General features: G+C 38.5%; 1 protein-coding gene across 6 annotated transcripts in view; it reads right to left on the bottom strand.

Annotated features, from left to right (window-relative positions):
* ect2 (epithelial cell transforming 2) overlaps positions 1 to 16,580 on the bottom strand; it is a 57,546-nt gene that overhangs the window by 34,403 nt on the left and 6,563 nt on the right. For 3 of the 6 annotated variants that reach the window (XM_042416460.1, XM_042416463.1, XM_042416459.1), the window contains exons 4-13: positions 11,749 to 11,841; positions 8,692 to 8,874; positions 7,737 to 7,826; positions 6,726 to 6,833; positions 4,979 to 5,052; positions 3,582 to 3,712; positions 3,354 to 3,469; positions 2,618 to 2,680; positions 469 to 694; positions 121 to 294 (exon numbers count right to left, since the gene is read on the bottom strand). In XM_042416460.1, the coding sequence (XP_042272394.1) occupies positions 121 to 294; positions 469 to 694; positions 2,618 to 2,680; positions 3,354 to 3,469; positions 3,582 to 3,712; positions 4,979 to 5,052; positions 6,726 to 6,833; positions 7,737 to 7,826; positions 8,692 to 8,874; positions 11,749 to 11,841 (1,258 nt within the window). The remainder of the gene's footprint in view (positions 1 to 120; positions 295 to 468; positions 695 to 2,617; positions 2,681 to 3,353; positions 3,470 to 3,581; positions 3,713 to 4,978; positions 5,053 to 6,725; positions 6,834 to 7,736; positions 7,827 to 8,691; positions 8,875 to 11,748; positions 11,842 to 16,580) is intronic. The other 3 variants (XM_042416462.1, XM_042416461.1, XM_042416464.1) reach the window with 3 other exon arrangements.

Genomic DNA, 16,580 nt, shown 5'->3' with positions numbered 1-16,580 from the left:
AAACTAGGGCATAACTTATTTATCTTTACCACAGAGTTCTGTCACTTACTACTTTATATAAGTCATGAACTGGCCTGATATCTATATCAGTACAGTCCTACTCTAGAGGCAGAACCTGACCTGCAGAAGTTCCTGGCTGCTGCTCCTCTGGTTGTTGAAGGGAACTTGTACTCAGGTAGGACCTTTTCCTCCTCTCATTCCTGTCTGACCTAATCCTCCTTTGCCTGGTTTTCCTTATCGTATTCCTGGTCATAGTATCGTCTCCTTTTCTTCCTGAACTGTTCCCTACTCTGTCTTTTGGAAAGAAGAGGGGTTCATCTTGTTACTGGTCTCTTATGAATCAGAGAGAGACAACCAAATTCACTAAGTGCTAAATTATTCCATCAGTATATACCAGAAATGGTAGAAAAAGGGATTGAGGGTTGGATCAAGCAGGTGTTCTCCACTCTCCCATCATTTTGCTCTTACCTGCCAAGGCCTTGCATGTCTCAGGAGTGTTTGAGATGTCTAGCAGAGAGCCCATGGACAGGGAGTGCTCTGCTGATGGCCTTTTGCGTGGTGGAGGGAAGGGGGAGATCTCAGTCTCCTTGGTGAGCTGAGCCAGCGTGTCCCTCAGACGCCTTCGTTTACGGTTACTGTTAGGGGTGGTGAGGGAGAGGAGAGACACTGCCTTCTTCATGGCTGGGCTGTCGTTCTGAAGAACAGCGGGACAACATACATATGAGACAATTAATAAAGGAGAGCAAGAAGAAGCTTTATGTTTCACAACTTATGATGTATCAAACTGGAAAAATGACAAGTATGTCCACTGTGAGGTGAGTTGGGTAACACTGATTGGGAGAAGTATCCATTCCCTGAGATGAGCCAAGCCATGAGACACAACAAGTAGATCTTGTGCTGTGGCCATGACGCAAATGGTTTTCTATAGATCGGGACAACATGGTCATTGGTTTGACCCGCCACAGTAAGAGCCTGTTACTTGCAGGTTTTAATCCAACAGTTCGGTGTGGTTGTTTGGTCATGCTACATTCCTCCTGGAAAACTCAAAACTGATTTTTTTCATTCTTGTTGTGTTGGCCAAGTTTTATTGAACATTAGCACTGCTGATCTCAGTGAAAGGCACATTGCATTTTCAGTAGCTGCTTCATATTAAAACCCCCCAGAGGTTGACAGGTTTAAAAGATTTAATAAGTAGCAGCAGCAAGAAATGTTTGGTTTGCATTTGCTGAAAGTTAAAATCAGTTCCAATACAAGGGCAAAAAACTGTGAAAAAAAAAACACTAAAGGAGACTGATATCTGCACTGAACAGCTTGCGCCTCTGAAGCACGTAGTTCATTTTTGTATGTATATAAGTGCCATCTTTCCTGATAATCAACATAAATTAACATTCAGTTATGTCTTTCATTTGACACTGACTTATCTTTATGTACCTCTAGCTGAACATGTACTTTTTTATTTGTCTTGTTCCAATATACACTATTCAGGAAATAGACACAAAAGAAATGTAAGCCACTGTGCTGCATATACTAATTAAACCAAATAAATTGCAACCAAAATATATGTCAATCATAATAAGCTGCCAACATGTATTCAATATGCTTGTAAATGGCTGCGTTTATATGGTGCTTGAATCAAAAGTGCTTTACAATCTGCTTCTCAGTCACCCATTTACAGACACATGATACAAGCTTACATGCAAGGTGCTGGCCTAACCATTGGGATGACAACTCACTCTACCTGCTGAGCCACAAACACATGAATGTAGGCACAAAACCTTTAAATAATACTAGAATTGTGTCTGCTGCAGAACAGACAAAATGTCTCTGAAACATTACCAACAGACATTTGAACCACAAAGGGGACATGATAGAGCTGTGAAGCTGCTAGAACCTGGTCCAGCTGGATCCAGTGGACATGAGGTTGAACCCAGACTCTCTGCTACCAAGCCAGACCATAATACTATAGCTCCAAATCTGCTTTGAGCCCACCATAACTGAATAAATAGAAATGAAAACTACTGACACAGGAATGGGAGCAACATACATAAAAGTGTAGGGCTGCAACAGTCGATTATTTTCTCCATTAATTATTTGGTCAATAAAACATTATATTTACTGTAATTCATGACCAAAGAAGAGCAACATATTCTCACATTTGAGAGCCTTGAACCAGCAAATGTTTGGTGCTTTCGCTTGAAAAATGACAATTATTCGATTATCAAAATAGTTGCCAATTAATTTTATGTCGGTGCACTAATTGATTGATTGATTGACTAACTGTTGCAGCTGTATACAAGTGCTTAGTGTTAAAAAAAAGAGTAACGTGACAAAGAGAATGCAAGGACACGGTTACTCCAGTACTTTTGTGTAATTCTTATACAAATAAAGTGGAAACTGCTTATAGTGTCAATTAGATGGTAATCTGCATGGGGAATAAAGAAAATAAAAGAAAAAACCGCTTATAGTGATCAATTTGACCCTGACAGACATGATCCACGTCAGACAGACGTGTTTCCACTGTACAAAGAGAAAAAAAACAAACCCTATTTGTGTTGTTGTTTGCATTTCATTAGGTGAAGGTATGTAAATTGGCTTGAATGAATAGACCTAAACTCACCTTCTCATAGAGGTACATGGACTCTCCGGCTCGAGCGTCCATCTGAATGCTTCCCCAGAACCACTGCCACAGAAGGGAGAAAACTGTTTTTAGGACAGAGCTAGCAGAAAAACAGACTTCTGATAGTATTATGAAATACACTTCCCTTTGAAAACCAAGGAAACCGGCAGAGTAAAGAAAAGACTATTGATTGTGGGGTTATGACTACAACTAAACCACCACTCTACCTTGGTTCAAATTATTCATCCACTGGAAGGAGAAATCTATTGATCTCTCTCTCTCTGACAGCAGAGACAGAGAGAAGGGGAGCAGAGGTTGTATTGATTGAGGTTTAACCCAAAAGGAATCCTGATCAGATGATCATTTGGCATTCTGTTTAGAGGGGAAAAAAACAGAGTATTCTTCATTTTTCTCTTGACCCCCTTGTGTCTACATCATCTTGTAACAGAACCTCAGAGTGTACTGATCATTCTGATATGTCGAGGTAGTACTTGACTGGCATCATGGAGGTGTCAAACTTGTTTGTCTTTAGAAGCAGCAGTGAGCAAGCTCTTTTGTGTATACTGTACTGTAGTTCTGCAGAAGTGTTCTGATGTTTAGTGGCTTTTTTTCTGTCTAACTTCCAAAATGTTCATTTACAAGCCATCAATATTCAATAACAAATTTGAAACTTTTACCAAGAGACATGCCATGTCAGCCAAAAAAAAAAAATAGTGTCAAAAAACTGAAAGCTTACCTCCTGTTTGACCACAAAGAGTTTCTTGGAGGGAGAAAATGGAAGCTCTTTCACTGAGTTTTCCTCCACAACCATGTGTGTACATCTCTCATCTCCAACCTCAAGATGGCTGCCACCTGAGACACAGAAAAACATGGAGATGGTTTAAAAAATTATACATATGCATTCATACATATACACACTGCTGCAGAAATATTATTACAGATCCCCGTGTGCTGAGGCACTGACCGTGTTTGAGAGTCCTCTCCTCCATGTTAGCCTTCTCTTCATCTGAGAAACCCAAAAAACTGAGGATGCAGTCCTGGAATGGAGGCACTTTGAATTCTGTTCGAAATGCCTCTTCTCCCGCATGGAATGACCTTGACACATGAAGGTGAGAGAAATGAGTTTACTGTCAAACTATGTCATTGTTCTATCATCACTCTAATTCCTCAATGTGCGAGGTGGTCTTACAACTGTCAACTGCACAGTTTCCTGAATATAGTTGATTCTGTTGCTGTTATTGTTTCAAAGGATCTGTGTGTAAATCAAGCATATATGACAATATGGTTCACACTAGAGCAATTTTGGTCTTTTGATGAAGATGAAGGATACATTTTACTTAATGAAATTTATCATTAAACAGAGGACCTACTATGTAGCAACTATCCTAAAAGGAATATAAAAAGGAAACAGCCACAGAAAATTGGATGATTAAATACAGTACTGAAGGTGCAAATTAATAAAAATAATAATGGGTGATTCAATCAACACTTAAATCATATATTAGTCTAATTCTATCAGAACCAATTATTGGAAAACTTGAATGATAGGAAAAGCATATTTTATGCATAACAGTAAGAAATTATCCCTTCTGGGGACATATAATATATAGAAGTAATCATAAGCAATCAGAGCCTGATACACTGGCATGGCTAACCTTACTGGCCAACTACAGCTTTTATCAGAATCAGTATATATGTTGGTATGTGAGTAACAAGACATTGCAATTCAGATATGTCAAAGATACGTTTGGGATCATTTAGAAACAATGTAGCCCTTAAATCACACCAGTTTTGGATATACACCATTAAAGGCACAACAGATTCATTTTTTATGTGCCATTTGTTAGTGTCTGTGGGACAGACAACAATGTTAGAAGTGGTGCTGATATTTGTAGTAATTCTCTGTTATGTTTACTTAAACTTAAACGACAACAACAAACACACCTGTAACTTCATCTCATTAAACAGTAAGAGGCTCAACCTAGTGGCACAACTGGGTACTACATCAAATCTACATTTTGAGAGTTACTACATGTCCCTTGTCTCCTGCATTATTGGTTGATATATTTTAATCAATTAAATTATTAACAGCAATTAATTGATAATCGTTGACATCCCTAATGGTTACTGTACTTGTCCAGCACTGCTGCTAACCTTGAAAGTACCTAAAACATTTAGTATCACCTCCTGAGTAGTGCCAATTTTATTTATATAGCCCAATATCACAAATCACTGCAATATATATATATATATATATATATATATATATATATATATATATATATAATTTTTTAAAAATATTGGTTAAATAATAAAATTGGTTTAAATCAGTTTTCAAAAAGACAATGGTTTCCAACTTACACATCATCTCTTCTCTCCCAGGCCTTATGAATCCATGATGGAGTGAGGATGGGTGTCCCCATACACACTGCCAGCTAAAAGATGAGGACACAATAAGATATAGTAAAAGATAGGGAAAAATGATAAGTAAATGTGCAACAAAGAGATGAGGTAGACAGAGAGGCATAATAACAGACAGAAGGGGCATAACATATACAGGCATCTATGCACAATTTTATCACTATAAGACTTTAAATAATTCCATTATCAATGCTCATGGTACAACAACCTCGCCAGTCTGTTTTCATTACTCCTGATTGCTCTGTCACTCAGAATCACAATATGAATATGACAGGTACAAACAGTTTCTACTTCAGGCACAATACAAAAACAAGAATGAGAGGCTCAATGCTTGAAACAGTTTCTGTTTTAACTTTTTTTTTTAGTTAGCTTCACACTTTCAAATCGAAAACAGCCTCGTCTGCCTGTCACGAAGCAAACAAGTCCTTATTGCATTTTGACTTGTTCTGCTAGAACACAACATTCCCTCCACAAAACTTTGAAGAGCGAAAAAGGGGATGTGGTGAGGTGAAAAGAAGTAAAGGCAACAACTGAGAGAAATGGAGAGAGAAGGGAAAAAAAATGTTTAAATAGAAAATCATTGCCAGAGATGATTGAAAGAAGTACAGCATCAATCATCTGTTCCTCTGTGCAGAGAGGAGCGAAGAGAATGACTAGTGTCAATCTATTCATCCACCCATCCATCTAACTATCTACATCTATCCCTCTGGAGAAGACCTTGTATTGAACTCTGTTTAAAAAAAGGATCCAAATGGGAAATAAATTACTACTTTCTGACATCAGACCCAGACACACTGGGAGTCAAGCTAGGCTGGGAGGAACTTTACATAATTTCCTGCTCATTCTGTTCGTTCACCCAAAGAAGGGGGGAAGTGGTGTTCAATAAAAATCCAGAATAAATAAATCAATCACCGGTTTTGTAGTTCCAGCTTTTCAAACCCGACTGCTGTTTCCCCATTGTTTTGTTATTTTGTTGGGGTTGTTTTGAGTTGGTAATGTTTTGGGTTTAATTTTCATTTTGGCTCTTTCATCTCAGTTTCACATCGATCTCCGTTTTCAGTTCAATTGAGCATTTGTGTGCTGGCCCTATTCTGATCTTGATGGATTGTTGAGATTTTGGGCAGCGCTGCCATTGCTCTTGCTGTGCTGGCCCACCAACACTGAGTGAATGAAACAGAAACACTATAGAAGTAAAACAAACATTTACGTTGTTATTTTTTGTCGTTTCTGCCACTGTCCTCAGAAAGAGCTCTGTTGGCATTTTTGGGTGTCAGATGTATTGAAGAAAGGAGAAAGAATTAATAAAAATCTGAACAATTGGGACTGGGGCTTCGATTATTCCACTAATTCCAAAGAATATTGAACTATTCAGTTGTTCTGAACATTAGGGCTAATAATCAACATTATTATGGTTACCTAATTATATGATAATGTGTATTGTAGGTCTTTTTTGTGTTAATTTCTTTCTTAAAATTTCAATAATTAAAATTTATTTGTGCAGTTGTCCTATCTGATGGTTTTTATTTAATATATATCCACCTCTTAGCATTTTATCAAAGAGTGTATAAATATTATAATATAATATGTATGCAAACCAGCCCTACTGCACAGTGGCATTAATGTCAGATAAACACAGTGAAAAATGTTCACAAGTTCAAAGTGAACAAAAAAGTAAAGATGTACAAACCCTGTATTTCTCTCCATGAGTGGAGTAGGCAATGAGATGAGTAACCTTGGTGCTGAAGTCTTTCCGGATGGTCCCACCCATGTGATGAACCAGATTCACCAAGTTCTTCTACATGGACAACAAAAATAGCAAGCACAAGCTTAGCACAAAGAGGGAGAGATATATCAAAGTGGAATATGACTTCTTCTACTGCTATTAATCTATATTACCAGGTATTTCATTACAACAGACTATTATAGTCCCTTATTAAATGAGTGTAAGCAACCATGGTGTATGCATCTGATTTCTAGATACCATGTATGCATAGCATTGGGTGGAAATGTATTACAGTACCACTATACAGTAATAAAACAGAGACAACATGGCTTGCTATGAACTACTTTGTTACAAATGGCAGAAACATTTGTGGCAGAATAGCAGAAAACATATGGCAGAAACAACTGTGTGAAGTTACTGCCGATGCAAACCCAACACTTCCTGATGCTGTTGCTTCACATTAAAAACTTTAGACGACAAACGAGAGAGAGGGATGGCATGCAACAAAGGTATGCAGTCTGCCTCTCATCCAGTAGGCCACGAGAGGATTTTGCTGTTAAGAAGTTACAGGAAATGTATGTGTTTATCATCAACTTTCAGTAGCAGTGCTAGTCAAAACAGCTCCACGGAAGATATGGACATGTTAGATGATATTTGGTCAGCAGATTAAGAAGAAACACTGTGCCAGTGTATACTGCTGTTCCCGCCATGTAGAGCCCCTATTTGTGAGCGTTCCACTACAATTATTCATACTAAATCAATCAAATATACGTTTGTCATATACGTGACAAACGTATATGAAACTTCCCCAAAAGAATGATGTTCCCAAAAAGATTTTTCTGTTGTTTAGAAAAGCTTGAGTCAATATCAACAACATAGATCCTTCTACAACATTAAGGACAAATAAAATACCTAAAATATCATCCTCTAATAAAGAAGAAGTTAAAGTTGCATGATGTTTAATAATAAACTCACCATTTCCTCTTTGTTTCTGAAGCCAGTGAAACACAGCGACAGGTTAAGCATGGTGGTAGAGTACAGAGGGCGACATGAAAACGGTAGAGGCTGAAAAACAAGTGCAATAAAAATGTTAAAATAAATTACAAAATTACATTTTAATACTACTACATGTCATTTTGTCTTTTGACAATATGATTAACAACTCGCTAGAAACTAATGCAAATACTAAAGCTTCATATTTTACGAGTACTAACTAACTTTCGATGGATTTTTTCGTTTGTATACATAAATGTCTTTAAGATAAACTATGACCACATAAATTAATCCACAGTAGGGAAACAACAATGGTTAAAATAAATAGAGACTGCAACACCTAATAGTTTTTAGGTCAGATAAATGCCTGACATGGGTGAAAAACTGCAAAATGGCCTAACACCATTCCCCCTGTTATCAAGAGATATACATATTTATGATGCTCTGCAATGCAGTCTAAACCTCCGTGTGTGTGCGCTGTCTTCAGCTGACAAATGTGCAGAGTGCTCTGTCTTCTTGATAGCAGCCACAGTCAGGGCATATTGTTCATGTTCGACATTAGCATCCTGTGTGAAGCCTCTGGCAGACAGACAGCACAGCAGGCAGAGGAAGCTCCTGTTCATCATCCTGTTCAGAGCCATAATACATTTTTTGTATCCTGCTTTTTCAAATCAAGGTTTATCTCAGGCTTGTCTCTGATGGGCCCTCCCCACATGACAAACAGACAACATACTTTATTTCCATGAGCCAGAATTTCAGAGTGAAGCTATGAATTTTTTATTTGAATCCCACGTTGAGAAGGTTTAAGAAGCCAGAAGGTGAGAAACACTATGAGATACTCAAATTAATCTACATCTTAATTACAGCATTATGTCTGTGAATCTGGTCTGTGACACATTTCATGCCCCCCAAAATATGTTGTGAATCAATAACTTACTTCTTCCCTTGCAGCACAGTGCAGCACAACAGGAGGCCCAACAATGCGGTTGTCACGTTTGTAGAGGTAGCTGTAGTCGGGAGAATCAAAATCTGTGAGGACGAACACTGTCTCGAAATCAGTGTTCTCTCCGTCGCCAATCTCCTGGATGTTGTTTGTCATTATGCATGGGGTGTTGATGTCCTGAATGGGAGGAATCATAATACGGAGTAATGAAGCAGTGCATGATGGACTGGTAAAGCAAAAATAGCATTCAGAAGCGCATAATTAATCAGCAAACTACCAGAGCATGAATAAAAGACCTTGTTAATTGAGTTAGTTTCATTTCATAGTTAATTTCCTGTTAAAATTTAGGAAATTTCAATCTGTGACAAATTTTCTCTGCTTTATCTACAAATTAGGAAAAAATTCTCTAGATTTAAAGGAGAATACTAGCACTACTTTAAATTTTTCTTAATGTCAGCAAACCTCTTAAAAAGACCAAAACCAACATGTTAGTCCATTAATCAATATTCTTCTACTTCTCTACACTGTCTGTGGCCCATACTGAAGACATATATATTAAATAAAGACTCACAAATATGTTGTTTCTTTGGTAAAACTGCATTAAGCAGAGTTTCTTGGCCACCATAACAACTTGCACATGTTTGATATACTATAGCCTTAAGTTGTTATGCTAACAAGTTAGCAAACAGTTGCCTCTTTACACATCCAACAAATACGGAACAACATTAGCTGTCATGTTTCTTGCCACTGTTACTTAACTGCAGGAAATAATGCATTTTGGTGGGATTATTTTCATCTATATACTAATACATTGACTAAGACTAAGAGTCTTGTCAGGGGATCACCAAAGTCAGAAGGATTCATTCATTGGGGACATAAATGTACAGAAGTTCATGTAATCTGTGCGGTATTTGTGGTATTTCAGTGTGAACCAAAGTGATGGACCAACCATCACTGCTATCCCTATAGCCACACCACCAATTTTTATTACCTTAGCTACTAACTATTTTGTGACTAAATATTGTACGGTTTTAATACCAACTTAGTTCCTTACTAAAATGTCAGTGCACTACATCAGAAGTGTTTTTAAATGATCTAAATCAAGATTATAACTGTTATACAAGCCCTCTGAATACAGTTGTCCTTTGTGTAATATTATCTGCCTGTAAAACGTTTAAACTTTCCTTAATTATCTGAAAGAGGGGCCGTGTCTCCTCATACAACAGTTTATCAAAGAGTCAATATACCAAGGTCGGGGGAACTCTTACTACCACTGCAGACGTCTTCAATCCATCAACAGAAATTGGTGTAGAAAAGACTGCAGTGTACAATCATTCACTCTTACACATACTGTAGACACAATCATATTCTCTCTCTCTGCCATACAGCAAAAAAAATTGTTCAGTGCTGCATGAAAACAATCAGTTCTGCCCTCTCAGATGAGACAAAGCGTTACTCTGAATCAGAGCAGAGTTGTTTGAATCAATGGCTTCAATAACAGAGAGCAGAAATTAAATCACAAACTAACTGCCAGGCTGCTTATGGGCAGAGATGGCAATGCTGGAGGGGTGAAATTATCGTGCTACCTGTAAACCTGCCCATAAAACAAATTACCTCAGGAGAATTAGTTCCAGTAGATGACATAGGACAAAGGCAAAAGAAGTGGAGAGGCATTGGCGGAGTGACACACACACACACACACAGTTAGAACCACATTTGTTATTACACTGTTAGGATCCACATTTCCTTAGACCATGCGTTAAAGGAATTTATTTGCTTTCTCTCTAAAGGTGAGATGAAGAGATCAATACCAATCTTATGTCTGCGTGTTAAATTCAGAGCTGCAGACTGGAAGCAGGGGGAAATGGCTAGCCTGGCTGTGTCCAAGGTTCAAAAATACACCTACCAACACTGCTACAGCTCACTAATTAACATGTTATATCTCCTTCTTTAAATCTGTACATAAATACAGACAGTGACAAGACTAAGAGTCTACAGCCATGCAAGAGGCCCTGTGTGGCTGTATTTAGGCACAGCTGTGACTTGAGTTAAATGCTAATGTCAGCAAGCAATCATTCTGATGAACATTTGCTAGCTGGCACTTAACACGAAGTACAGCTGAGGATAGAAATGTCATTAGTTTTTCCAGGTATTTGGTCAGCACTGAACAAATTAAAAATTTAACCTGATGATGGCGCTAGGTGAAAAGTTAGATATCACCAATTTGATTACAATTCATCCTGATTGAATCTAACAGTTATTGAGACATTGAGACATCACCACAAATGTGAGCCTCATGGTGGCTCAATAGGAAAAGTCAGAGGATCACCAAAATTCTAAGAATACTGCATCTGGGAACCATGAATATCTGTACACATCCAGTCTATGTCGGAATATGTCACTGGATAAGTCACCATACAGAGTGAACAAATGAGATACAGCATGTAAGTCGTTTCCCCAAACTTCCAGTGTTTACGTTAAGCTAAGCTAATCACATCCTGACTCTAGATGTGTAGAGACAAGACAGACTGTTACTGATCTTCTCATCTCACTCTCAGAAAGAGAGTATACTTGTATATTTCACAAAATGTTTAACAATTCCTTTAACAGGAGATGACACTCAAAAATCAAAGCTTCTTAGGTCCATTGCTATTGATCACACTCCAGGGTCGTCCATTGAAATCTTTTGTGTGCAGAAAGATTTTTGTGGTGCTGCTTGCAACTGTAACTTCTGTATCAACAGCTAAATATTAAATATCAGATGTCATGAAGCTGAATAGAAAGGATTTTAAATGACTTCAACATTACTTCCTCAGCCAAGAAACTTGCATTGACATTTGAGTGCAAATCTCCATTCGAGAGCAATCCAGACATCAAGTGTTAAATTACTTACATTTAAGTATTCACCCACAAATCAATTCAACATCAGTGGCTTGGCCATGCACAATGACTGAGTGAGTACCCAGTGTGAATTAAGACTCATGCAGCACTCCCCCAACTTCCCATCAAAGTGTCAGACAGTCATACAAAGAGGCAGAAACTGTACTGTACCATATTGACTATAGATTTTATCATCATTTTCTCCTCGGCACCCGCCTCGCCTCCTCTTATCTTTACCACCGGTACCTCCATTACTCTGATGGCCTGTAAAAACCAACCAGCAGGAAGTGGATGTCAAACACTGGCATTTGAAAGGAGGAGAGTGGAAGAAAAAAAAAGATAAAGGACAGAAACACAAAGAGGACAGAGGGTTGAGAGATGACTTGAAATAAAGAAAGAGTAAGAGAGAAAGCCAGACACAAATTCATACATATTAACCCCACATGAGGACGGGAGAGTGGACGGCTGGGTTTAAGGACGCAGGAAGGAGGAGGCGAGGAAGAGATGGGGCCGGGTCTGTGTCCTTGCGATGTCGAAAGACAGTAACTTCAAACAAATATCAAGCTCCGGAGGGGGTAGGCTGGGGAGGAGAGAATTTCTGTTAAAAATTAATATAAAAGTTCAAAGCCCTCGGGAGGGAGAAGGAGAAGAGGAAGAGAAGAGAGGACAGAAAAGGAAGGGGACGTGGAGAAATGATGGGGGGGGCTTCTTTTTCTGTGGATTGACTGAGCAATGGCGGCGGGCGGTCAGGCAGGCAATCGGGAGCACTCTGATGGAGTTGTCGGCAGATGTCTTTGGATGTGGCTGTGCTGCAGATCGGCAGGGAGAATTAGGTGATTTAAGCAGGAAGCCTTCAGAAGTGACAGGACTCTGGAGACCTGGGAAGGAAGTCATTCTCACAGCACTTAGTCTGCCGCCACGCCTCCAAATCACCTTCACATAGCGATACTCAAAGACACAAAACTATGGTGCTTACTGGAGCGGACACGAGCACGCACTGACAGACATATAAATATCCCCATGAAAATGTATACACATTTTGCACAGTATGCTTCAACAGCTTGAGGTACATTTTTGTTTAGTTAAATGAAATATAACATTAACCTGGAGTTTTCTTGGTGATGTCGCTCCATCATTGATGAACATCAATGAGATATAGAAAAGCTGACAATCATGAGAGAAACACGGTGAAGTCTTGTCAATCAAAAACCGGTGTTCCTAGATCTCACTGTGAGACATGTCCACCGACAGCTGATTTAGAGCTTTAGACACCAAAGACAGCCTACGTCGAATTCTGACAGAGTCAGAAATTTAGGGCTAAAATCACACAACCCATGTCTCCCAACCAATCGAAAAGAATATGACATGAAATGATGCAGAATACACAGCTCTTTTTTCCTTTTTTACTCATATCTTCTCTTCTTTTGGGGTGTTTCTATGCATAGAAGTGCCAGTGCAAAAGCAAAATCTTATTGTTTTGCTATATTTTCAAACATGAGAGTGGCACAGAAGGATGACGAGAAGTGTTGACATGTGTGACATGCCTCAAAATTGACATCATAAAGTCTGATGCAGATGGAAACCAAGGCTCTCTTAGACCCATCTTGCACATTGTGACATGCAATGAAGTTGTAAGATTGTTGTTATCTCTGTGTATATTGCCTTTAGCCAGTAGCTGTCAACATGACGTGGGCGTCATATGCCTGCAGCTATTTCACAATAACAGCCCTATAGTGATGCTAATAATTATCATACCACTTTACAATACTTTTTCAGATTGGCCTTTAAAAAGGAATTATCTGCCTTAAATCTGTCAACTATAAATGCTACTTCAGCAAAGCAAACAAGTAGTTTAAGACATTTGTATGGACAAACTTCTTAAAGTTGAGAGTTTTTGCCTCACTTTGGGTCACCACTGAAATCTATAACTGCTGTGAATCCAAACTGACTACAGTTTGAAGAAGAAAACTGAACTGCACCGTGGTCTCACTTGGCCTTGCAGACTCAAACAACAGAGGAACGATCACTCAGCAATAGCTTCAAAAGCAAGGCCAGCTTTTGAGACAGATGCAGAATGACTCAAAGGGATACAGACTGTTTGACCCAAGCCAAGTACTGAATCACTGGCACAAAGAATTTGACAGTGTAGTTCACTAATCTAACATCTTATTGCTGAAAAGCTGTGAATTTGAATATATTGTGCCTCTGAAACACCACAATGTTGGTTGGTAGTGGAACTACTTTATGCTGAGTAAGAAAGATATTTGATGATACAGTTCACACAAACTTTAAATTAGGCTTATTTCACACTCGCACAGGCTGACCAAACAAACACTGTTTTTTTCTAACCTCCAGTTGATGATTGTGACTCATCATCAAAAGTTCTGCTTGTTTCATGCAGACGGCATTTAACAAACGGACATGAAGTCACAGGAGATGTATCCCCATTTTGAGGCTGGATACTACGCACGAACATGTGTCCTACAGAAGACATGAAGGCCAGGCTGAACCTGTGCCTCCTCCCAAGACCAAAACTGATGACGCATTCAGGGACTCCTCAACTTGTACAGTCAAATATCTCAATGTTTATGACCAAAGCGTTGTTGACCTTCAACAGCCAACAAAGTGTAAATCCCAATGATAAGCTGAGGTAAACTTCATGACACCTGAGTTTAAAGTAGGGGTTGCCATGTGAGCAACAACATCTAGGCTGGTAACAAGAACAAAAATTGCAATCTATGCCCAACCTCATTTGTTTGCAGTTTTGTTTGGAGTATGCAGATGGCCTCAAATTTCACCAACCAAGACACAGATCAGCAGTTTCCATTTTCAGTAGTCTGCTGTTGGTGTCCTGCCCACAATTAGATCCGTTAATATCCACAATGATCACATTTCCTCCTCATCAGCGAGGTAAGAAAACCAGATCATTCTCTTTTGCCTGTATTAATTAAGCGCAAACAAACACTCCATGAAAAGCCCTCAAACTGAAGTGGAGTTGTGTAGTGAGCTGATAATCTCTGGTGGGCTGATAGTATGAAAGTCAGGGAAGGGATGTAAACACATCAGCCACAGCCACCAGCAGTTAACGTAAATCACAAGACTCATTTCTATGCAGAAGCTACACTTTAATACTGTAGGTTGTGAAGGCTCTGTGGGTTGCCAAATATTACACCCAGACACCTGTATTAGCATGCCTTATCTCCACAGACAGGCAGGTGTGTGTGTGTGTGTGTGCATTTCTCTCTTACATAAACTTGACAATGTTACTAAATTAGGAAATAAAGCTCAGTTTCTTTTGTCGGCTAAACAAGTCTCTACATGCAGAAATGTAAGTCTAGTGGCCATTAACAAAGCTACGCCTTTCTGCATACAACAGCTATCAAAACAACAAAATATGACATTATAATAGCTAAAGATATTGAGCCAAACATAACACAATCTCTTCCCAGGTCCATTACTTGTGGAAAAATCCTGCCTTTCCCCCAGACATTCTACTGCAACTGAGTCTGGAGCAAGTGAGTGCTTTGTAGCTATATGAAGCATCTATAATGTCTTCATGGAATTATTTGAAATTAGTCATTAATACCAGTGATTTATGGGAATGATGAGACAAAAAATTGAACTGTAATTTAGGGCTTTTTTAAAAATTAATCTGCAAATGATTTAGTATTAATGGTTTGGTCATAAAATGTCAGAAAATAGTGAAAAAATGCTCGGCACAGTTTCCTGACATATTTCTTATTTGGTCTGACCAACTCTCCAAAACCCAAAGATATTCACATAAGACAAAGAAGAGCAAGAAATCCTCATGATTCAGAATCTGGAGTTAGGCAATGTTAGGTATTTTTTCTTGAAAAATGGCAACCGACCAGTCAATATGAAAGGGGACATGAAACATGCATGTTTTGTCACTGGTGGTGCCCAAATGCTTTAGAAAACCACCTTGCCTAAAATCACATTTTAAAAAGTTGTTAAAAGCACAGATATGACAAATTCATTTTTGTAATTTCTACCAAGTGAACAAGCCGCAATTTCGGAGTGACGTCATTGCCTGCGTCAAAGGTTTGGTTGGTTCTGTTGTGAAGACAGTGAAGCATTACTGGGTTCCAATTGAAATCACACTTTCTTTTTATTAATGTCTAATTTCTACTCTGGTCTTTACTTAGTTTTTTCTGTTTTTACTAGGTGCTGTAATACTAATTTTTAGAGAATGATTATCAACTGACAGTATTTAAACTATATGTTCAGTAAAAGGCAAACGCTAGAGTAGACTGAAATACTGAAAAACTGCCATATGCATAAATATATTATTTGGCCTTCTGCTGCTACTACTGGTTCATATTCTTGATTTATTATTGTTATGGTCATGTTGGTTATGACATCGGCCAATCAAAAATGCTTATTTAGTTCTGGATTCAGTGCCCACTGAAGGGCCCTCTCTTCAGTGCCTCTGGACAGTGCAGCAGTACTGCTCTCCATTTCAGTACCAGTTCATGAAAATGGATTGTTTTGTCCTTGGCTTTAATCCTATAAAACTCATTTGTAGGCCTACATCCAAGAGAAACACAATAGTGGCCTCCTTTTTGTCTTCTTATGTCCTGTGACTCCCCAGTCTCCATCTTTCACTGTCTCTATCGTAGTATCTGTGGAACTCAGCCAGTCCAACCAACCCTGTGATGTCACAGGTTATAGTACTGCAAGATGGTGGCGCGCCTGCCACAAGAGATATAGCAGGGTTTCTCTTCTCTTTTATATGTTTATGTCATGTCATACCCATACAATTTAACAGAGTCAAACGGCAAATTGCTTGTTCTGTCTGAAAAAAAGAGAAGAAAACAAATGTGTTGTTTTTAAGTTAACTCATTGGTTGACTAGTTCCAATATTATTGTCACATCTGTGCTGTTATATTGGTAAGAACTCTTGATGTTTATTTTCTTCATAATTTTCTTATTTTGTAAAGTAATTGTATTGTCTGTATTTGTGGTATTTGGAGATCAAATAA

This window comes from Thunnus maccoyii, chromosome 7 (assembly GCF_910596095.1).
Source record: "Thunnus maccoyii chromosome 7, fThuMac1.1, whole genome shotgun sequence".
In the NCBI taxonomy this organism is placed as follows: Eukaryota; Metazoa; Chordata; class Actinopteri; order Scombriformes; family Scombridae; genus Thunnus; species Thunnus maccoyii.
This window is presented reverse-complemented; position numbering and strand designations above follow the sequence as displayed.